Source organism: Haliotis rufescens, unplaced genomic scaffold (genome assembly GCF_023055435.1).
Source record: "Haliotis rufescens isolate VD_foot unplaced genomic scaffold, xgHalRufe1.0.p SCAF_63, whole genome shotgun sequence".
Classification (NCBI taxonomy): Eukaryota; Metazoa; Mollusca; class Gastropoda; order Lepetellida; family Haliotidae; genus Haliotis; species Haliotis rufescens.
Window position 1 is genome coordinate 1052807 of NW_025964354.1, and position 25128 is coordinate 1077934.

Sequence of the window (25128 nt, forward strand, 5' to 3'; positions counted from 1 at the left end):
TTATAAGACCGGAGAAGAGAAAACGTCACCCCCGCCGCAACAACAAGTTCAATTAGAGGTTAGTCCTCATATAATGCTATAAGAAGCATGACTACTCCAGTTACAGACCGTAAAATGTTGGTAAACACGATGTATCATTCAGCGGTGGTCACCGGCTTGGCCATTGGCTATGCCCGTATGGCTAAAATGATTACTAAAGCCACACCTCCCAAGCTAGATTTTAATGGATTTGATATAGGTATGATGGTTCTGGATATTGGATTAGCAATGGCAACGAAGGATATGCTCATCAAACAAGGACTTATCCCGGAAGACATAATGAAGTAATTAAACATTTGAATATTTTATATTATTAAACATTTGAATACTTTATATGGCAACAATTGCGATGATGGTCGGGTGGAGCTGTTGTTAATGCTCTAGCTTTTTCGGGGAGTAATTATTTATTTTCCAGTATGAGAGAATCAAATGCTAAAGAAGTTGAAGAGGAGCGTAAACGACATAACGAAGCTTTAGAACAATACCAAGCAGCCCAGTTACAATATACACAGCAGAGAATGAAGAGATTAGACTTTATTCGTGAAAAACTGATTAAGGAAGGACATTCAATTCAAACGTTTAAGGATGTTGAATCTGCCATGCACGAATACTACCTCGTTTTATGGGAAAAAACTCAACCCAATACCGAGACCAACAATGAGTCAGTTTTATACACCGTCAGACGCTCAGAAAAACCGCGAGGTCGCATTTGTGATTATGGGGTTATCTGCTCTATTGATTTTCAGCTATACAATAGCTGCTCATAAATAACCACAGCTGTGGCTATGCATAAACCATGATCTATAAATAGCCTAATCAATATCTCACCAGTGTAGATGTGATTTGCATTTAGGCAAATGATATGATAGATGTATAAACCATGAATAATTGCAAATTTACACTCATGGGTAAGACTACTCTATGTAACAGACGCTGTGTTGAAATTTACTGTGGTATACACAATTATTACATCAAGCGCGGAAAATGCTAGCGAGGGTGCCACCAAACAGATAACGAAGCTTCAGGAATCGGCTGGTAAATTAAACATATATTTGTACGTGATTATGGATGCGCAACTTAATATACAGAATTGGAGATTCGTGCAAGCAATCTATTGATAATCTTTTACCTAAAGATCCGCACTGCGCTATCATATGCGGTCAAACGGGCTGTGGAAAAACAGCTTTTATTCTAGATATTTTAGAAAGTCATTATCGGGACGTTTTCGATCATATTATTATTCTGTGCCCGACTATAAGCGTTAATAAAACATACTTATCGAGAGATTGGGTAATGAATGACGACGGGGTACACAGAGTCGATCCGGGCGATCGTTTACAAGACTGTCTCCGAGTATGTCACGAAAAATACAAAGGAGAATCAACTCTTTTCGTAATAGACGATTGCAGCGCGAGTAAAGAACTCCCAAAAAAGAAAGATATGCTTTCGTATTTAGCATTCTCCGATCGGCATACTTAACATAGCGTTTGGGTACTTACTCAAAAATACAACTCTGTCCTGAAAGATCTCAGAGAGCAGACCAAATGGGTAGCGCTGTTTCATTGCAAAGATCGAGATTCATGCGAGGAATGTTTACGCGAAAATGACGTCATTTATACCAAGGGCGAACGAGATAAAGTCAGAAAAGTGTTAGCAGCAAGGAAGCACTGTAAACTCGTATTCAAAACCGATCAACCAGCTGCTTATGCAATTGCTTAGCAAAAATGTAGCAAAAATGTAGCAAATTGTAGAAAAATGTAGCAAAATGTGGCAAAATTATAGCAAAATGTAGCAAAAATAGCAAAAATGTAGCAAATTGAACATTAGCGGTTAATATTACATAAAATGTGGTTCGAAATCCTCATTCTTTCGCAACAGTTCATTATTACGGGATGTATTGGATATGCAATATTATATTATGTTAGACTTAAATATCTCCTTAGGTATTACATTATGGAATGCAACGAACTCATCGAACAAATGCTCAAAGAATCTGATGCAGATCAAAATGCTGAAGTAGTTACAGATAAATCTTTAGATAAACATAGAGAAAGACTCGCCGCTTTGGTAGCCGGTGGAAAATGTTCCCAATATTTGGGGGAAAATTATGCCATCGAAAAAATTGATAACATGACCGACGAAGAAATTAAAAAACTGTACGCTCGTTATGAGTCTAGACTTGGAGCTACCATGACTAAAACGATAGGTTCGGCTATATTACAACTATACACAGCCGTAGCTAGTACGTTTCTCCCTATCCCAGGAGAACATCGCCTGTATTTATGCGAATCTCTCGAGAAAGACCCATTCATCGAACACGCTATAAGCTCAGTGAGCTGTGAGTTTTATCATAGATACGGAATGTTCTTTGCTCCGTTCACCACAGCTTTAATAACGGCTAGGTATTGTCAATTTAAACATACGTGCCCACTTAATAATAATGGAGACACAACAGATGACACCACAACAGATTGTGAAAGATGAACCACAACAGATTGCAGAACAACGAGTGAATGAGGAACCACCACATGTGAATGAGAAAATACCACCAGCGATTGCACCACAAACACAAAAACAACCCAGAGTTACTAAGAACCCCCAAAAAATAGCCGCAGGAAGAAAGGTTGGGCTGGCGAGGAAAGCGAAATTAATAAATAATTCAAATATTAATCCGATTAAAACATGGGCACTAGTAGGAGTTGCTGGTATAGCGGCTGTATGGTTCTTTTATAAGACCGGAGAAGAGAAAACGTCACCCCCGCCGCAACAACAAGTTCAATTAGAGGTTAGTCCTCATATAATGCTATAAGAAGCATGACTACTCCAGTTACAGACCGTGAAATGTTGGTAAACACGATGTATCATTCAGCGGTGGTCACCGGCTTGGCCATTGGCTATGCCCGTATGGCTAAAATGATTACTAAAGCCACACCTCCCAAGCTAGATTTTAATGGATTTGATATAGGTATGATGGTTCTGGATATTGGATTAGCAATGGCAACGAAGGATATGCTCATCAAACAAGGACTTATCCCGGAAGACATAATGAAGTAATTAAACATTTGAATATTTTATATTATTAAACATTTGAATACTTTATATGGCAACAATTGCGATGATGGTCGGGTGGAGCTGTTGTTAATGCTCTAGCTTTTTCGGGGAGTAATTATTTATTTTCCAGTATGAGAGAATCAAATGCTAAAGAAGTTGAAGAGGAGCGTAAACGACATAACGAAGCTTTAGAACAATACCAAGCAGTCCAGTTACAATATACACAGCAGAGAATGAAGAGATTAGACTTTATTCGTGAAAAACTGATTAAGGAAGGACATTCAATTCAAACGTTTAAGGATGTTGAATCTGCCATGCACGAATACTACCTCGTTTTATGGTAAAAAAACTCAACCCAATACCGAGACCAACAATGAGTCAGTTTTATACACCGTCAGACGCTCAGAAAAACCGCGAGGTCGCATTTGTGATTATGGGGTTATCTGCTCTATTGATTTTCAGCTATACAATAGCTGCTCATAAATAACCACAGCTGTGGCTATGCATAAACCATGATCTATAAATAGCCTAATCAATATCTCACCAGTGTAGATGTGATTTGCATTTAGGCAAATGATATGATAGATGTATAAACCATGAATAATTGCAAATTTACACTCATGGGTAAGACTACTCTATGTAACAGACGCTGTGTTGAAATTTACTGTGGTATACACAATTATTACATCAAGCGCGGAAACATAAACTATACGTGTTCTGTATGCGGGATTTTGTAAAAAAGCATATCAAACACGAACAGTATAAAGAATCATTATTCAACGGTAGAACGTTCAAACACGAGATGAACTCTTTAAGAAGTTACGATCATAGGATATATGGATTAAGAATGAACAAGACATCATTATCCCCCTTAGATACAAAGAGATGGATTGATAATGATGGTGTAACTACCTATGCTTATGGTTTTGGTGGTAATACCGTACCGTCGGGAACTATGAACAACTCTTCTCATACAAATGCCCTACCCGGTCCATCTTGAAGATAATAAAGAATAGGCTCTCCTTCTTTCATAACCAATCGACTAATGTTATACGTCTTAAGGGACCATATGGGATCGGTTGCGCAACGTAGGCCTCCTTCGAGTTCACCAGGCTGGTATAAATATCTTACTCTTACTCTATCCGGAAGTTTTCGTTCTTTGCCTCTCCTCGGTGCTGAAGATTCGGAAGTCACGGATTTCATTTTAATAGCATCGGATGGTTTCTTCCCTATTAATATCGTCACTTCATTATTCAGCGCTGATACAACGGCTGATAATCGTGTCACCCATTCGGTTGATCTCAATCGTTCCGATTTCATTTCAATCCCATTTCGTTCGCTAATGTCCTGTTAAATCTTTCGAAGATAGCTTGACTTCGGTGGGCCTCTCTTTCACCACGGACGATTTTGACATCAGGCTTTGTTAACAGTTTAGTTACCGATCCCATAAACTCGCGACCGGGATCTACTTGAAATAGCTTAGGCCATTTTAGTGGTCCGCGTTTATATATGTGACTCAGTGCATTAGCTACTTCTGTTGATTCTTTCGAGGTTAATGGCTCACCCTTTTTGTATCGACTAGCCACATCCACTACTGTTAAAGCGTATTTATACGTTTTGCGTTTTACCTTATCGTGGGGAAGAAACAAGAGGTCAGCCTGATGAACTTCATTCGTCGTAAAAATATCAAATTTCTTCCTCGGTATATAACGCGGTGCCGGTAAGTATATTTGCCACATCGCTTGTTTCTTTAACCAATCCTTGGCCACATTTTTAGATACCTTAGCCGTGGTGGCTAATTTTTTTATTGCTCCTACACCTTTCCAATATCCTCGTGGGCTAAAGTAAATTTTATCTATTATTAATTAATATTGATGTTTCGTTTAATACAACTCATGACTATCATTGAATCACATAGTCATTTTGGCATAAAAAATGCCACCGTGTTGTAGCGGTATTGGTATATGAATCTGGCTCCAGTGGAAGTGAGCCCGAACTATCATTACCTATAAATAAAATTGTATCATAGACTCCAGGTGGTGGTGAGCTAGAGTCAATTTAGCTGAATCTCATGACTATCATTGAATCACATAGTCATTTTGGCATACAAAATTCCCTCTGTAGTGGTGGTATAGGTATATGAATCCTGCTCCAGTGGAAGTGAGCCAGAACCCCCATTACCTATACTACTCATGCGTCACACCCGTAACTGCCTTGAATTCCCTTATCTTTTCAAGTGGTTTATATGCGTGGTTTGCATGGTGAAGTTTAGGATCAGAGTGACACGAAGCAGGTGTCGATTCAATAAGTGGTTGCTGAAGTAAATACCTTCACAACCACTAAACTCGCCTGTGCTCTACAACGACAGGTTTTCCTCTTACTTTGTGTCAATATTTATATATAATTTTCGTTTCTCTATTTGTCTGTTTGATATTGTTTTCTCCTTATAACTACTAGATGGATAAATATAATTAACTTCCTCCTTCTTTTCCAACACTTATTTTCAGGGATCGAGTACTGAATTTTCATGAATAGATATGTACCTTCGTGAACATGAACACCTGTTAATTCACATACAGTGAACAGGGTTGGTAACATCTTTGTTAAGTTAAAATGTACGGTACTAAACATATTGAAGCTCCACAAGAAAGGATGAACAGGAAAGTGTCCCATTACCAGTATATTTGACCGTGTTGGGAACATAAGCTGAAGTGGTTCATAAAAAAACAACAACATATGATGAAACATGATTAAATCAGTTTCCGCTGGATGATCCGCATAGGCCAAGACAGAATAATGTTATCATCATATCACGGGAGCCTAGCCTAGTGGTAGCCTAGTGGTAAAAGCGTTCGCTCTTGACGCCGAAGACCCGGGTTCGCCTCCCGACATGGGTACAATGTGTGAGGACCATTTCTGGTGTCCCCCGGTGTGATATTGCTGGAATATTGCAACAAGCGGCGTAAAACCATACTCACTCACTATGAACAGAACATAAATGTTCATTCAATTGACTACATGAGAAGTGTAATGTCGTATGATTAGTGTTCAACCTTCGCCTCCTTTGACCTATATTGATTTGTTCCATTTTGTGTTCCCGTGTTTTGTCAGGTAAATAGTTGCCTTCTCTTTGCATGTGTTTTATGATGGGTGACACCGGTGGGCATAATATGCTCACATTTTCGCGAACATCTGGTGTCATCTAGTTGATAGTGATTCATAAACACATGCTCATGACACAGTCGGAATCGTACAATCGACTGTGGTTTGTCCACTTATTTTTATGTTCGATGAAATTATATTAGCTGGTATAATACCCTTACAATTTATTTCCTTTGTATTGCTGCTATAGGTACTTGCTACGCACATTCAAGGATGTAATATCCCTTGCAGGGTCGTAAATGTTATCATTAAATGTACAGTTAGGTTCCTGAGACATTTACAATGTTACGTAGTTGTTGTATGACATTGCATTGTTAGGTGCAACCATTTCACAATGATGCACAGGAAAGTATTTTGTCAATTGAAAATGTATCATTCATGTGACAGGTGTGGTTATAATTGCTTGACACACGGAAAGTGAGGCATGCCTTCAACTACATGCAATAGATCTTCAAATCGTGTAGGCGAATGTTTCTATAAATTAGCTCACAATTCATAAAAGAAACAAAACAACCAATAATTTGTCTTTGTATGAAATCGATTTTACGTGACAGGATGTTTCGTCAAAGGAGGGTAATGTCCGTACTAAGCCAAGACAACCAAGACACAGAGTCTAATCACCCGATGTTTTTTAGTTGCCTCTTACAACCAGCATAGGTTGTTCGGAAACTACATTTTATTCCTGAATCCTCAACAAGTTTAAATGTATCGAGAAACCAGAGTCCCCTGGCACTTTTGGCATCTGTTAGCAATATATCTATACAACTCAGAGTAAATATTAATTTTGTCTAACCCTTAACCATGTGTCTTGATTCCATTGTTTGTGAAAACAAGTCGCAATGTAAAGTCCAAAAGTAGGTAAAAACAAACAAACACACTACGCATACTTCCTCAATTCCAAACACAAAATCAATTTATTTTGTTACAAATGAGATAAAGTTTGTAGTCATATCAGACGGACACAAACGACTTCTGTATGTAGGCTTATTCAATATTTTCAAAACTGTAACTTTAACATGTGCCGTCCTACTCATGCATGCAAAAGTAGCACAATAACTAAGCATTGATAAGAGCAGGTCAACATGAGCCGTGTGTACACCAGGAAGTAGATCAATAATGTTGGCCTTTTCAGTGGAGTACCACGATAACGTTCAGCTAACGCTATTCATCCGTGATATTAGTAACAACAGCACTTGCTTACGAGGAAAGTCAGCTCTATGTATTAAATATTTGTCACAGAATGCATATTGACGTGTTCTTTATCCTGCGTGTTTAATACATATTTTGTTTGTTATTTCTATGTGTGAGCTGCTATATCGTGAACGAGGAAGTGCATCAAACTCGGTTTTAATATAATTTGAACTCTTTCCCATGCCATTCACGTTCTTCAACGATACTCATACACACAAACATGTCATAAGCGAGAAGAGTTTACTAACGTTAACTCAAAAAGAGAAGTGAGACATAAAACAAAAATACATGAATTTATTGGATACAAAAATGTAAATATGGCATTTGCAAAATCATGTACAATTTACTGATATCAACACATCTTAATGCTTAACATTTGAAGAAACAATATGGCAATGCATTCTGATAAGGTTATGTTTTTTACGAAGTTTGCGTGGATTCACATAACAACATTATGTGTTTAAGAAATGATCAAATCAGTTTATTTCTTTCTTTGCATGTTTTTCTTTTAACAAAGTTTATCGTATCCTAACAACAACGACATGATTCAGTTCAACACAACACTCAACATATGGTTTAAAGAATAGCTTGGTTGATGATCAGGGAAATATCACACGAACCCATGAAGCACATTAGAACGAGAATTGTTATTAAGTAATATGCAGGAATAAAACAATCTAGCATGTTATTTTTAACAGATGTTCTGTGATTGTAAACCCGTAAGCTGACGTGAACAAAAGGTTGAACAATGCATGTGCAAAGGAACAACATAACAGTACAAAGCAAAAGTGATTATTCATGTAGTGATGCTTAACCATATGTATATGAAAATAATATAAATCCATATGGCACTCGAGGGGTGGGGATTGCAAGAAATAAATTCAGCTCTGGTATCCTCCTCAGCGAACACATACGGTATAAACCGCCTCATTGAACTGAATTTCATACTTGGCAAGGAAGACACCCAATCTCTCCAGTAGAAATACTCACTCACCTAGCTGCCGCCCAAATCCCAAGCATTAGAATTCCTGTTTAACACGACATATTGATTTATGATTCTATTATTTCAGTCTTAAATATGTCTGTGATTTATTGAAGGATACATAATTATTTCAACGTTTTAGAAACAGAATATATCAACGTTCAATTACTGATTTCTTTACAACTGTCAAGTAACATTGCATTCGATGCTTGAACATGACTTTACATATTATTGGTCCTGATTTAAAACTTAATATTCCTGATAAATGACCACTTACAATATTGACCGATCAACTATATTCATTGAAAATGTCTTTTACCTTTAATCCACTATTTGATGTAATCATGGGTCATGTTATATGCAATATGTGTCAGAAAAAATAAAATAAATATAATCTTAAAAAAACGGTGAGGTGGGGTGAAATGTGTTTGCTGTATCCCCATGATGCTGAGCGCCAGGCAGGGTAACTCCATGTTCAATCCTTTATAGATCGAACTACAGCTCTTCCGGTTTCCGAGCAGACGCTCTATTGCCTAGACCACGGAGACAGTCTATACTTCAAAACATATTTTGACCTTCTAATGTAACCATTAAAGTTTGACATTAAGTGCGATATAAAAAAAGTGAATAAACAATAAATGAAAGAAGTGAAGTGCAGTGTCACATGTCGTGTTTCATTTATTATCTCATATTTGTTTTTATATGATTAGTTTAACGCCCCACTCAGCAACATTCCGGCAAGGGGACAGCCGCCCTACTTGTCACCGGACCCGTGACGATTAGGGTTAAAATAGATCTTCAGCACCCATGCTGGTCGTAAGAGGCGACTAACGAGATCGGGTGGTCAAAGGCTGCATGACTTGGTTGATGCATGTCATCGTATCCACAATTGCATAGATCGATGCTCATGGTATTAATCACATGATTGTCTGGTCCAGGCTCGCTTATTTACCGACTACCGTCATATAGCTGGAATATTACTGAGTGTGACGTTAAACAACAAACAAACACAACTTATAACAGAGTCTGGAACGGTTAATTCATTGACTGACATAAGACTGGACAATTAACACCTTCCAGGTTAATAATCAACTCAGTCAACGAGCCTGACCACACGATTAATAAAGTAGCCTCCTTCCTCCAATATAGGTTACTTGGAACTAACTTTAAAGCTGAATTCCAAAGGGGTTTCAGTTTGCAAAACTAATTCCACTATTTAAACATTTACACGCATGTACGTCTATACACAACAGAAGAAATAAAATATTTATATGGCAAAGCCAAGTTAGCCGGAAGCTATGGGCCGGATATGATATGTTATCGTACCTGGAGGAAAATGCAGATCCATAGCTGAAAGAACTTACATTCTATCAGGCAGTTTTCGACCAACCTCCATAAATGGAATTTAAAAGTGCACATATCGATTCTGTAAACCCGACATCATTTACACTTTCGACCAACAACTGATGTTGAAGATTATAAATATTATACCCCATAAAATTCCAAGTGTGTTTTACCTACACTGATATTCCTTTTTTACCAGTTACCCTTACAACAAACGAATTTAGATCTGATTCCAATTTAAATATTTAAAACAGCAAAGAACCTGCAGTCGATAACCAAAACAAGTAGAATGCGCATTTCAGAGATCAGGTAAGTCAAAGGCAGGGAAACATTAATCATCACGAACAGAGAAAGCATTAGATTACAGACTCTGTAAACACTGACGTCCACAATAATCTATACCATTAACTTGATTAACCATTGACAAAAATCCAAAACATGCTGCATGTTAAAAAAATATCAACATATTGATAACAGTGATGTTTTTCATGTTGTGAAAAAAACAAAACAAATACGCCGAACCACTTCAAGTCACAGTGACCCAATGTCCACCGACAGTATATTATGTCGCTGCAAAGGCAGTATACTTTGGATTTTAATAAAATATATATCAGCGCTTATGTCCACATCGTGCATCAATGCACGGCACAATGAGACGTCGCGGGTCTCCGTTGCAATTCACAAAGAAGAAATCGCTCCACGTCTGGACGCTAGACGGACCTTAAGATGTGCCTGTCACTAAGATCAATGCAAATCTGCCCTCATCAGAAAGTAAGCATCGCCCACAGTCCCAAAACTGCCAACGTCAGTGTTGGGGAAGACACTGTCGACTGAAACAATGTCCGATACTCGTCGATGCAGATGTCGTCGGAGAATGAAACTGTTTCCGAGATGTACAACACGCAAGTGACGGCGTTGAGTTGGCTTGTTAACATGTGCTCTTCCACTCATATGCGTGTCTGCTCTCTTGATCTCCATTTGTAAACAGTGCGGGGAACGTTTCATCAACCTGCATTGAAGCACTGGTACAACCGAAAGTCCTTGCAATCTTGTCATTCGTAGTCTGAATCTTGGCCATACCAAGGCACACAGGCACATGAGGCACTGTTTTCTTTTCGTTTTTGGTTACTGCATACAATGTATTTTTGTATACCAGTTAGCACGTGCATCCCGTGCTACATCTGGATACATCATATAGAACAATTCCGGTTTTATTTGTTGGTAATTTACACTAAGCAGCATGTAATTTCCATTCTCCGAATTATAAAGGAATATAAGATGATGTTTCTTGGTATAGTTTCTTTTGAACGTCAGTTTGTATACAGAGGCTGAAAAAGTGCTATTGCGGAGAAGGGGTGCACCCCAAACAAATGATCAGTTATGTATATAATTACACACTTCCTAAACCTATAGAATGCAAACACACACAAGAAAATTTACCAAACTGCCTCTATATGCAATTTCATGTCCTATCTCTCTTAGAAATCTGCAAAGAGAAAACAGCTATTTGCAGCACAGGCGAGGCAGTTATACGGAAACAGTGATACTTAGGTAAGTAGCGTCTGTTTGACATCCAGACACAGTTTTCTGATTCTTTCGTGTCTTTCTGGAATTAAATTGTTTACAGTAGTAAGTGCTTAGTGAAGCAATATATTGTGACTATTTCCTATTTTACGCCATATTCGGTAATATTACAGCAAAACTACGGGGGTAAAATTATCAAGTATTGGCCAAGTCAACCCAATACAGAAATAAAAGGACATCGTCCATCATAATCGAGGTACTTAATAGGAAGAAGCTGACCACCGACCTATTTAGTCGACTCTATAGACAAGCTGTAGATTGCCACGAGGCTATTCTACACAAAACTACACAAGGAGAGCCAATATGTGGAAATAATAATGTCTCTTTAGGGGCGATTTTGCTACACATAAATTGTTCCAGAAAATAGAATGAACAAACATGAAAAAAACGAATAATAATTGTTTGGTTCCTCCTTACACAACACGACCGCCTCGGTGGTGTAGTGGATGGAGTGTCAGCCTTGAGGGCGGAAGTTCGTGGATCACCGGTCACGACATACCCAAAAGTGAGGTGAGGTGAAATGGGATTTAACGTTGTGTCCAAAAGTATTGCATTTAAATAGTAACGTACATGTACATGTGTGTGTGTGGTGTGTATGTGTGTGTGCTGCTTGTGCTAGTCCCGACTGATGCCGATTTATAATAATAGCACACTGACATGCCATGCCGCAGTTTACATGAATACCCAACAAAGACACAGCATACTGACTCCGAGTCAGCCAATCCTTGATTCAGTCCCTTCATGCCTTACCAAAATACGCCAAATATAGTACTTGTTGTTATGCTACCTGGAACGCGGCCTAAAAGAAGCCCGGGATCGGATCGGGGTCAGTATATTGCATCTGGTTTGGGTTTTCATGTCAAACTGCGGCTGGGTATCGAAGCCAGCTAGCACCACAAAGGCGAAGGCGATGTTAAACCTCATTTCACCCCGCTCATTTATTATCCCGCTGAGAAATATATGTCCCTCCAAATCGGGATGCACAGTATTTTATCAGGATCCCGATCTCGTAATTCTCACACGGATGTATGACAAATGTATCTCTAGCCTGTATTATATACCTTGACAACACAGGATATCAAAGTCCATACACGTACATCTGTACACAACATGAGCGATATAATGCATTAATGTGGCACAGTCATATAAGCCAAAATATATGATGAGGATATGATGTGTTATTTTATCAAGAGAAACATGTAGATCCTCTGATAACAGTATGTTATTGTCATGCTATCAGGGATGTCCAATAATAGTGCTCAATATTGACATACAATGATTCATTGCTTGCTGGACATGTTTGATAAAATGAATGAAATGTGTTTTGAAGAGACATTTAAGTGTTCAGCTCCCCATTTTATAGAAAAACAATCCTATATCTAACACATCTCCTTCCTACAACTCATGATGGTAAATTATTGATGTTATGAAAACGTTATTCTTTTTTCTTCTTTCATATCGGGATCGGTATTGCTAATTGTACATTGGGCAATAACCGTTCTAAGTAACATTCAGGACTGAAGTATTTTAATGAGTGTGATGGTTACCGCTTTTGGGTAGTTGCTGAACAAATGTACTAAACATAATAAAATATAAAATATAACTTATCAATCTCCGTCTAAGATAACATGCTGGGGTAAGAGTTTGAGAACTGTTTGTATGTCTATCAACCTGCTTACTGGTACGTTGAAATATAGATGTAGTGACATGGTTGAGTGAATTAATCAGTGAATTTCCATTTACGCCAATTTTTAGCCATGAACTTCACAAGACAAATCAGTCGCTTTAACCACACTCCCGCTCTTAATCAGGTAAACCAGCCATTGCTTGCGGGCTACCAGCAGACAGTGATTGTGGCTGTGTCATCTCAGATATAGATATTAATATAAACATCCAAACAAAAATATTATTAACGGATAATGGTATAGTGTGCACAGAGTAACTACCTATTAATGACACAGGCTATCTTGTATTACAAAGATCAGAAATGTCATTAATGGCATACCCAGGTCATGATTGCAACTTATTGAAGGCATATCTTAATCAGTAAGCCATAATTATTTTTAGGATACGTTCATAGACTTACGCATCGATTGATGCTTCCTTGGATTTCTTAAAGAAATCACAACACATTTCTTTGCAACTTATACCTGAGAAGGTGATACATTCGAATCTTCGATAATGCTTATCCCCCCAGTCTAGTAACTCTGCATTCTCATGGACGCAAATTGTTCCATGACTGTGATTCGTAAGCCAGAAACTGAATGATCTCTTTTGGTGATTTCGAACATGTTAATGGAAAATCGGTTTAAGTACAAATGAAACTTGAAACGAAAACAAATATGACAAGGTTATTCAAATATTTGCCAAATATATAACAACTTATCAGATTGCTGTGTCATCATTATGCACTGTCATGTCTTTCGTTTTGTTAATACAAGCATAGAGTTCATTGACATGACTTGTATCTTCGGGAATAATGTGCTGTACAATTACACCGAGGTCATTCTTAGGATTGTCCGTGGAGGTTGTAGCAACCTTCGTCAGCGAACTTGATCTGTTTTCAGCTTTGAAATCCCCTGCGCATGCATAACCTTCTGCATCTATTACAGTTATGTTATTTGATCCACTTGGAGCATCATTCAGCTCCACGGTAGCATAAGCTGAACTTCCGGGTGCCCCTGCAGTTAGGTACTGAGGGGAAGAAGGCTGAAGAGATGCCTGTGGTTTTATTTGATTTACCTGTTTTCTTTTGACGAGAAAGACGATGACGATGACGGCGTTGATGAAACACACTATCGCACCAACAACGCTGGCAGCAATAATTGGAGTGAAGGCTGTGTATAGTCCAGCGTTTCCTGGGACAGCAGCTGTTTTGGTTTCTGCAACGTTATAAAGGCGTTTAAGTCAAAGTTCCTTAAAAAACAGAACACAAGTTTCATTTGTTAAGAACAGAAACAAAGCCAACATGTATTGGCATAATATCGGCTCATAATGACTGTTACATAATGTTCACATGGAGAAAATAAATCCCACCTGGAATGCTGCTGAGTGTGACGTTAAACAGCAAACAAACAAAGATAATCACATCTCCTACACATAACTTACTAACACACACTGTGTGTTCTGTGGAGACACTGGGATACTGTCTTCTGGACAACCGACCAACAAACAAATAAATACCACTAAATATGAATGCATATATTATCCAGTATTTCAAGTAAGAACATTGGAAGATGTATACCACTTCAGACAAACCATTTGGCATATTCGTTGGCAGTCCATGGGTATTCCGACCTTTAATCAATATTTCTTTGTAGGGAGGATAGCCATTTACACTACACATATGTGCATGTGATGTTGGTAGTATCCACTCGATAATTATTAAACACTCACTGTAATTGAGTTCGGTTACACCATCGCAAGTGAAATTCCAGTGTTTGTGTTGACAGTAGAATATCAGCCTCACACCACCCAAGTGTGTTTCAGTCACATCGAAGGTTATCGGTGAAAAATCATGATCAGCCCCGGTTCCAGCAACATTCAGTAATTGTGTGACATCCCCGGTCTGTAGTGTGAAGTTGGAATCTACAGAACAGAAGGAACCTCGTATGTCGTAGTAGGCAGCAATGTCCACTGTTAGTGTCACTTCCTCATACAGGGTCAGCGTCTCTGTGTCCTTGTCACTGGTGATGTTGCATGTCGGGGTCTTTGGAACTGTTAGACGAAAGGAGTACATTTAGACACGATGATTGTATTATAGAGTATGTGTACACAAGTACTACCACACCACTTTTCTGTGGGGAGAACGATAACGTCCTTTTGAGAAATGCATGCGTGGGAATATATTGATTTCAAGTGGCAACAAAACACTATATGTGATGACTAGGTTTTCAAGGGGACTGATCATTTCATGTTATGGGAATAGGGGTGACAGGAGTCGGTGATGAAACTAATATGTTCTAAAGTTTTAGGCCAAAATGTCGCAGGACATTATGTATGTCATATATATGTGCGGGTGGACAGACGCAATGCACTGACATAAACCTACCTGACACTTTGGTCGAGATATTTTGTTGTAGCTGTGTAACGCTTCGATGACTAACATTCAACTGCTGGCCGTTACAAAGAAAGATCAGTTCTACATCCCCAAAGTGTGACTCTGTGATATTAATGGAGATGGTGAAGTTTGTTGGTTCGGTCACAGCCTCGGGTAGGTACATGTTCAGTGGCTGTGTGACACTCCCGACCTGCAGAGTCAAGTTGTGAGCTGCAGAACAGTAGAAGTCCCAGATGTCCACTGTGAGGGATACCCAATCATACACATCCACGGCGTCTGTAGCGTTGTCACTGGTTATGCTGTAGGTGGGGATATCTGTAACACAGAGTGTAGGCATGACGTATTACCAATATATAAGCACATAACTAAAATACGTTTCTGCCCCTGTCTGATAATACATACAACATTATGTTTCAGATACCAGTACTACAACCCCTAGTCACTGCAATCTGTTTTTACTTTTGAAAAAAAACTCTTGAATGGACATATACTAGTATTTAATGAGAAACAGGAATACGAGTACGTTGCTGCTATGGAGGGGTTGGTTGACATATCGGGATGTGACCTTCTACAAATAACCGACCTCGAGAAAAGAAATTCACGGGGAATGTCGTAAGAAAGATTGAACCTCACATCAACGTTTCAGTTCTATGTAAGCTAGGCGTAATACTTTGTTGAGATGTTGTAGGTATGTTATGAAACCCTTGTTCCTATTACATATGTGTTGTGAAACATGCTTCGCGTGTGATTTTATGCACAACCATTAACATGATATTGACTTTGAGACTACCTACTTGCAATAGTCAGATGACATGACGTGTTTGAATTGCGTGCATTCTTGCAGACCCATGTTCCCGCATCTGATATCTGTACACTTGTTATGTTTAGTGCCGTCTGATTTGAGCTGAGTCTATACGCCGACATGTCAGTGGAATCACACGATGAATTAAGGGTCAATCCACACGTAGCCACCTTACCACCCGTGTTGTAATATGTGTGTACAAGTGTCCCGCCAGTGCAGATCAGCTGGGCAGGACCGCCAAGGTAACTGATTTCTGGACAGATGAGACCGGGGGAAACTGGAAATTTAAGTATGATAAGTTAATGATCATCAGAGGAAATAATCATAATAAAACAATCTACTAGATCACTTGGTTGCAGAGAGAACAAACGTGACTACGACACATATCACAGAAGGGGAAGGACCCAGAATTGGGTTTCATTCTTTGTCTCACTATCGTCTTGATGAGTGATAGCTTTAACAATCAGGAAAAACAAGCACCGTCGTAGAAGATATGATCTCTGCTTTTGAAACATGATTTTTCTCCATCCAGCAGTTGTTGGCAAATCGTAATCCACATTTTGCTCAAGTAATACGTATTTTTACCTTTTTTTCCCCAGGTATAAATTTTACTGACACGACTCATGTTGTCAACATACTGGTTTAAAACTCTTTGCAATACATATTTAGAAGCAAGGCTGAGGCAAAGTACAAACAAATATCAAAAGACTTACCTAATAAGAGTGATTCGACCAGAAGAATCAGAATATTAACTCCGTATTGGGTCATGTTTGTCATCATGGAAACCTTTAAATATAACGTCATATGCTATTTGTAGTTTATCAAATGATAGGATGTTATATTTGTTTCTTAGTTTGTTAGTGTGTTGTTTAACGCCCCACTCAGCAATAGTCCAGCTATATGACGGTCATATAAACTCGAGTCTAGACCAGACAATCCAGTGATTGACATCATGAGCATCGATACACGCAGTTGGGACATGATGACATGCATCAACCCAGTCACAGAGCCTGACCACTCGCATAAGCATTATCGCCTTTTACGTCAAGCATAGGTTGCTGAAGACCTATTCTACCGCGGAACTTCACGGGTATCTTATTCCGTTGGTGCCAGGGCACTTACCACTATATAAGTGCTGACTTTTGTACGGATGTATTTTTGCGCGTGTTTGGTGGACGGGAACACTGATACATTTTTGTCATGTGTCAACATTTTCATAATCATTTGTTACGTCATGATAACGACCGATTCACTTCTTGTCCAAGAGCCTAATTTCCCCCCTCGTATGGTAGTTCAATGGGACGGCGTGAGACAAATATTCGGGATGAAGTTTAGATGATAACAGCCATGTTGATAGTAGATAGGTCGAAATGGTACGATTAATGGTAATCACCTGACAGAACGCCAAATGGCTATTGTTCCGGTGCGGAGACAAGGTCATTGACCCACGTTCATGAACACACGTCAGATTTTGTGACGCAAGGAAGACTTAATGTTAAATGATATTTTATAGGTGTTAAATGATATTTATAGATACCACAGGATATATAGAGGTATGCCTTATGGGGCTTTTGATTCATAGGGATACGTCAAATGTTTGATGCCTGTATAGTCAAAAGCATTCGAATTTCGGTGCACTTTGAAAACATATTAAAACATATTAAAGTAGGTATTTTACATAAACGAAATATAAAATAAACGTGCTTAAATGGTTGCATTGTAACAGTCACGAAAATTTGTTTGTTTGCTGTTTAACTCTTCATATTCCCACTACATAACCGTGGTCTGTAAATAAAGTAAATCCGGAGTAGAATAGGTCTTCAGCAACCAATGCGTGCCATAAAAGGCGTCTATGCTTGTCGTAAGAGGTGACTAACGGGATCGGGTGGTCAGGCTCGCTGACTTTGTTTGTGAATGTCATCGTAACCCAATTGGGTGGATCGATGCTCATGATGTCAATCACTGGATTGCCTGGTCCAGACAGGATTATTTACAGACCGCCGTCATAGAACTGGGATATTGCTGAGTACGGGGTTAAACAACATACTGTATACATAGAAACATAATATTGTAGTCTAAAAAACAATTTCTTAGGATCCATCAATTCACTAGCTAGAACATGCTAGAATTGTAAATTGAATAGCAAATGATCAGTCAACCTATAGTGTAGGCTACAAAACGCTTGTTATCATCCATGTACTGGCTATTACATGCTTGATATATTAGTTAAATAGACAAGTTCGACATCAACGTGAATAAACAATGTGGTCTGATCTACAACTGCTAAAATTCAATTTATACTTTGTTTGTTTTGATTTTCGCCATATATTTCTTACTTACTGCAGTTCAGTAGAGACCGTATGCTGTGATTCAAGTGACGCACCTGTTACAGTTTCAGTGACGATGTTTACATCCTGGTCGCTGGGGTTACCATACGTCCGGTTACTTTGAGGTCAATCAACAAACTATGAGGATAATCTGACGTAAGCTAAATAAAACAGTTATCACAAACATTGTTAACCAGCTTTCCCCATTATATCAACCGTACTATATTTCACAATTTATTTTATGCAGGTAGTTGATAAACTACAAACATATTTTTCAAAATATTTTTCATAGCAATTGTGCACTGATTATCGCAAGTATATAAAGGACCTCCACATGTCTTCCATAAAACTTGTTTAAAGCCTGGAGCTGCTGTAATATTGCTTGGTTTAAAGCCTGGAGCTGCTGTAATATTGCTTGCCATAAAGGAAACGTTATCTATTGGAAAGTTGATGTCATCCCTTGTGATTATTTTTCTTGTGGATATATTTTGTCAGTCAGCATCTTAAGCACATATTTAAATATTAAACAGTTAGGTGATGTGAAATGGGGTTTTACGTCTTTAAAATCATACCAAACTACAATTGTCACATAGGTCCGGTTACTTTGAGGCCATTCAGCAAATTATGAGGATAATCTGACGTAAGCTACATGAAACAGTTATCACAAACATTGTTAACCTGCTTTCCCCATACTTTCACATACGTACCTTGCACAGGCACAGCATAGCCCTGGAGTTCTTGTGTTATCCTCTTGATGCCGAGAGCCAGGCTGGGTAACAACAAGTGTCATATTTTTACGTATTTTGCATAACGCGGCAGGGGATTGAACCACTCGCCTGTCCGTCCCTGGGCAGATGTTCTGTCCAGTAGACCACTGAGGCGGCCCCAATGTGTAGGAAATTTTAGGATTTTAGCACTTGTAACTAGTTCGAGGACCTCAGGCCATATCCATATATGCATCTTAATAAAACAAAGTCCCATTCAAAATATAGGGTAAAATAATGTCAACCGAATATGCACGTGTCGTTCTTGTTTATGCTGAATGCATGTGAACTGCGCTTGAACGCGCTAATGTTCGAGAAAATCTATTGAAGGTCTCGTCAAATAAGAACGCGGAAGATCACGTGCAAAACTGCTATTGGAATAATCAAAATAGCAGAATACGTCTTCAACAACTAAATTTTCATAACGCAAATTGCTTTACAAGCTCTTGTCAAGAACATATAAATACCGATTTCGAAGACTTAATTAATCCTGATATTTCCACTGAGATCGACTTGCCAGATTGTGATTTGGAGACAAACGATTTGTTGAATAGTGATTATCAGTACCCTGGGAGGAATCTCAGGAAGCAGAGGAATCTGTTACTAGTCACTTGTCTGAAGACTTTGAGACTTTGCAACACTTGTGGTTTCGAATAACTCTCCAGTAACCATTCGCAGCGAGCAACTGCAACACCTAGGCCATACGATTCTGGACTGAACGAACAACTCATTGCCGAACGCGCAGGTCACAGGTTACAGCTGGTAATCCACAGTCATGAGGTATATTTTATATTCATATGTTTTTTTCCCCACTACATTTCATTCGGAAAATGTTCATGAAGGGGGAATATGATCGTGCCCCAAATATGGTATGCTCTGTTGTCCATCAAATGAAACCACCACTGCCGGTTTTAGATGAAAGCAATTAAAAGTAAAAGTAATTATTTTTTAAAGTTGGTTTCAATTTAATATGGAATGATCTATCCTGTTTTACTTCTATTTTGTCTACTTTGAACATATCAGACCGGAGCTAGTGTTTACTTCATCCGAGTTGTTTGGTACTATTTACAAACGACCAGTGAAATAACTGAACAATTACCTCACACAAAGCAATGAGCATACCACCTTAAACTCGACGTAGTGTTAATAGTTAGCTGATATATATTTCATGAACAATATGTTTGTGAATGTGCCATTAAATATTAACTGCCCTGTTTTTTTACAGAGAACATTGGCACATATGGAGGATCGAGTTCACAGTGTGATTCAGAGAAAATATGTTAAACCTGGAACCGCAATAAGTGAGACAACGACTATGGCGTCCAACGAGAAAAGGGTTTCTTCTCAGAGCTGATCATCAAACTTCTAATATCCTTATCATGCATACGAGTTTTCATGATGTCAGTCACTGGATTATCTGGTCCAGACTCGATTATTTACAGACCGACAAAATGATTCGAGTTTCCTTGTCACGGGCAATGCAGCAAATGTGCGAACACAGCGACAGGGAATTTTTTTCTCTCGTGCATGTTTTCGTTTCAAAACGACCAAGTGATAATTTTCAAATCAGAAAAAAGTTTTTGGGCTTCCTTTTTTTGGTAAATGCCCATGTATCTGTAAAAATGATATATATTCAAGTTTTCAATGTATAACTTAAACGGCGTTTGTGGAGGTATGTAACCAGACATGTATGTGTTGATTTCTAGTAACAAACACATATTCTTTGAGCAAAATGTGTAAGTGGCGGAATGTCACCGGCACCGGCACCTTTTGCGAGAACATCTATTGTCACCACTGATGTTTAGTGAACCTATTATTCCTATTATTTTGTCTCCTAGTTAGCCTTTTACACCCAATAGAATTAAGACTGGCTATTCTCAAGAATTCGCGTTTATATAATTGATAACCCATCCCTATGTTAAATTTCACTCAAAAACAAATCAACCGATTGTAACAAATTATATATTTGGGATAAAGCTCTCGTACTGTTTTGGGGTTGAGTCCGGTTCGGGATTCGAACCCACACTGGCAGAGTGAGGCACCTAATCGCCAGGACTCAAAGTCAGCGATATAACCCACTCAGCCACCGAGGCTTCCACTCAATCCCCTAAAAGTATGAGAATCTGTACTTTACTAAGAAAGTTATTCCAAATATAACCTTTGTTACATTTGACCATTTTCAAAATTGCATTGTGTATTCAAAATCAACCGATTCCTGGAAACCCTGGCAAAATGTTACTTTTGATTTCAGCTGTGATTTCATCAACAATACCAGTAGGAAACCAAAATCATCTGATGTATAGGACACAGACCTGACACATGTGGATACCTTATGCCTTTTTTGCGTGTGAGAAGCAATGACAATGACGTAAGGAACCATCGACTAGAATCTACGAGTGTGGATCACATCATATGTTAGCTAGATCATTGTACATTTACATGTTCTTGAAATGTTGTTATTCTTATTTATTAGAATCTGTCCCGGTTGATATAAACTTCCCTGGCCTCTCTGCTTGTAGCAGTGGACAAAAGACTGTGAATGCCTTTCTGTTCATATTCACTAATGTTTGGCTGTGGTACAACGTAATTACATTTCAAGTAGTCACAATTATTTACATGTTCTGATAGTGTTCTGTACGTGTAACTACAATCAGCAACACATGTGCATAAACTGTCAGAACTTTCCTGCTAATATACAAATGTGCTGACGTTCTTTAGACAGGATTGCTGATACTCGTAACGAGTATTGTAATGCATCAAATAAACTAATACCAGAATTATCATATAACAGAGTTTATGTTCAGGACATACCTTCTTATCACATGTAATGAAGAACGCCCCTGGACAGAGTATCCGTTTCCCTTTTTTCGTTTGCCTCTGCATGAATACGATCATTGAAATCCGAACAGGTGGACTGCAAGCGGGTGGTGTTCATTATCCAATTTACCATACACTGGACACATAGTCAAATGAATAAATGCAAATTGTGAACTGCATAAACTTATAAGCGGAATTGATCAACCGCAAAGGTCGCCATAGTGTTTCCATGTCAATGATGGTGATCCATTTCATGGCTTGGACCTCTCGTGTCTTAACAATTTAACAAATTCCAGGGGTAGCGAGATATAACATTGTCTATGGAAATCGCCCATGTGTACTTTAACGACGTTTGAGCAGAGCCGTTTTAGATAAATCCTCTCTTTACTCTATAAATGCTACGAAATGTAAGTCATCCCCACCAAAGTGAACTCTTCAAGATTACATTTTCTTATCATGGTTAGAGTGTATTGTCCCATTGCATATGCATACATGTATATAATTCGCATCGATGTCCGTCCTGAAGTCTGCGTTTCCGTGTTAACTTAACTGTGACTAGGACGGTGTTAACATTTGTGAACAAGTTCTAAAGATCCACCAATTTGACTAGCTTCAAAACTATTCATAACACGGCCATACTGGGCATAATGTCGCGCTCTAAATGCCAACACGACATACTTTGCTCATGTGTCACACGTGTCACTGTGTTTAAAGTAAGATTGTGTCTGGGTGTGTGTGCACAAATCGTACACATAACGTGTACACATAATACGTTGTATAACATTGAGCGTACACATATTAACGTATTTCATATCAGGTTGCGATTCACATGCGACATTCTCACATAGCCTATTTTGAATTGTGACAATGGATTTCTGTTTCCTCGTCTCGACTTCGAATGCCTATGGCGCTTGCGTGCGTGCGTGCGTGATGCGTGCGTACGTACATACATACGTGTGTAAGTAAATATGTATGTAGGTATGTATGCTCGTATGTTTGCTCGTATTTGCTATTCAATTAACAATTCCAGCATGTTCTAGTTAGTGAATGGATGGATCTTAAGAAAATGTTCTTTTAGACTACAATACTATGTATGTATGTATGTATGTATGTATGTATGTATGTATGTATGTATGTATGTATGTATGCATGTATGCATGCATGCATGGATGGATGGATTGATGGATGGATGGATGGATGTATTTATGTGTGTGTATGTATGTATGTATGTATGTATGTGTGTGTGTGTGTGTGTGTGTGTGTGTGTGTGTGTGTGTGTGTGTGTGTGTGTGTGTGTGTGTGTGTGTGTGTGTGTGTGTGTGTGTGTGTGTATGTATGTATGTGTGTGTGTGTGTGTATGTATGCTCATAAGTGTGTACACCAGAATATATGTTTTCTGCGTCTTGAAAACGAATATAATCGGGGAATTCTGATTGCATAAACATAAAGCCGCTCTAAAATGTGTCTAAGGGCCATGGCATCCACATAGAGAAGGGTGAACTATCGAGGGTTGCACGGAAAGCAGAGGTTGTTCATTTGGAAAATATTCTAACCTAATCATCACATTCCTCTTTTCCTTCTGTTAGTGTTAATGATATTATTGATATACATTGTACTAACATATTGGTGGCAATCTGCTTTTGATGCTCGGCTTCGTTGTTGTGAAATAGCATAATGTTATCTGGTATACAGTCCATTAAGATTCAACTTACTTTATAATAAATGTTGTATCCAACGTGTGTGAATGTTCAAACCCTATTCTGTTATTCATAATTCTACCATGAATTCGGAATTGACTCGATTCTGATTGGTCAATCAGAGGCTATTAAATCACAATAAACCCCTTCTGATTGAACCAGCTGGTTTTAGGGATTCCCAGCTCATGTTAGCTTACCAAGTTGCCGTGCTTATTTGCTTTCAGTGCTTGTCACATGTTCGAGTGAAGTTTTACTATGTAAACAAACTACTTGAGTATATACAGCGCCATATTTTGTTCGGTGATTCCGTAATTCAGATCGATAACCCACTCACAACACTGGACTCAACCCATGCCGCTTCACTCAGTATATTTGCTAACACCAAAGAGTCCGCGTTTCAATTAGTCATGGTAGAATTGGGATAAACATTGCGTTCGGTTCCAAGTTCAATTTAGCGCGGTTAAATCTACTGGTAACCTACCTCTACATTGAAAACACAGTATGTTTATCACCTAATTATACTAATGTATTGGTATAATCTAATGTTGTGAATTTACATTGTGAAGGTTACCTGGTAAAGAGTCCATTAAGATTCAAATTACTCTATAATAAATGAGACCACGCTGTTGTATTCAACGAATGTGAATAGTCAAACCCGGTCCGGCTACTGATAATGAGTTGTGAGGACATAGTTGCAGATAACCACATTGAGTATAGCTATTGATCACTGTGACTGAATGGAAAGATTTCTGATTAATCAACCGAACGCACTATTCCTCTGTCAAACCGTAGTTTACTACCTCGTACCCGTTCCCTGGGAATTAACTGGGATACTTAAATGGCGGGGTCTTCGTACTGTGTTGAATTTGGCTGACGCCCGTTTCCTAATCTTTGTGCCACTTTTGCCTTTGTATTGTAACTATTTTGCTGTACCACAATAAATCTGTGAAAGCCTTTGCATTTCAATTGTAGGATCTACTTTAAGGCTTTTCATTTGAACTTGAAGACCTCGATTTGGACATGAATCGAGTGTTGTATGACGGCGCTCTGTACATGTCGTTTCTGGAGCAGGCAATCAATTGAGCACACGTTCACTCAAATAGGATATAATAACACGCATTAAGTCGTCCCTGATCACAAGCATGGGCTTCTGTGGACCAAAAATCTTATCTGTGTTATATATTTATCTGAAGGTATTCCTTATAAGGTTTAATTAATACATTGACCACACCCTGCACCAGAGAGTTGACTGTTTATGTTTATAAGCTTGAAAAAGTAATAATTAATGTACAAGAAAAACTAAAATAT

General features: G+C 38.6%; 1 protein-coding gene across 1 annotated transcript in view; it reads right to left on the reverse strand.

The window, feature by feature from the left end:
- Positions 1-18658, reverse strand: part of LOC124150159 — a 53728-nt gene extending 35070 nt beyond the window's left edge. Inside the window, exons 1-6 of the mRNA XM_048386976.1 lie at positions 18556-18658; positions 16929-17001; positions 16208-16492; positions 15405-15728; positions 14750-15070; positions 14096-14235 (exon numbers count right to left, since the gene is read on the reverse strand). Coding sequence (XP_048242933.1) covers positions 14096-14235; positions 14750-15070; positions 15405-15728; positions 16208-16492; positions 16929-16995 — 1137 coding nt within the window. The 5' untranslated portion in view covers positions 16996-17001; positions 18556-18658. The remainder of the gene's footprint in view (positions 1-14095; positions 14236-14749; positions 15071-15404; positions 15729-16207; positions 16493-16928; positions 17002-18555) is intronic.
- Positions 18659-25128: the final 6470 nt, after the last annotated feature.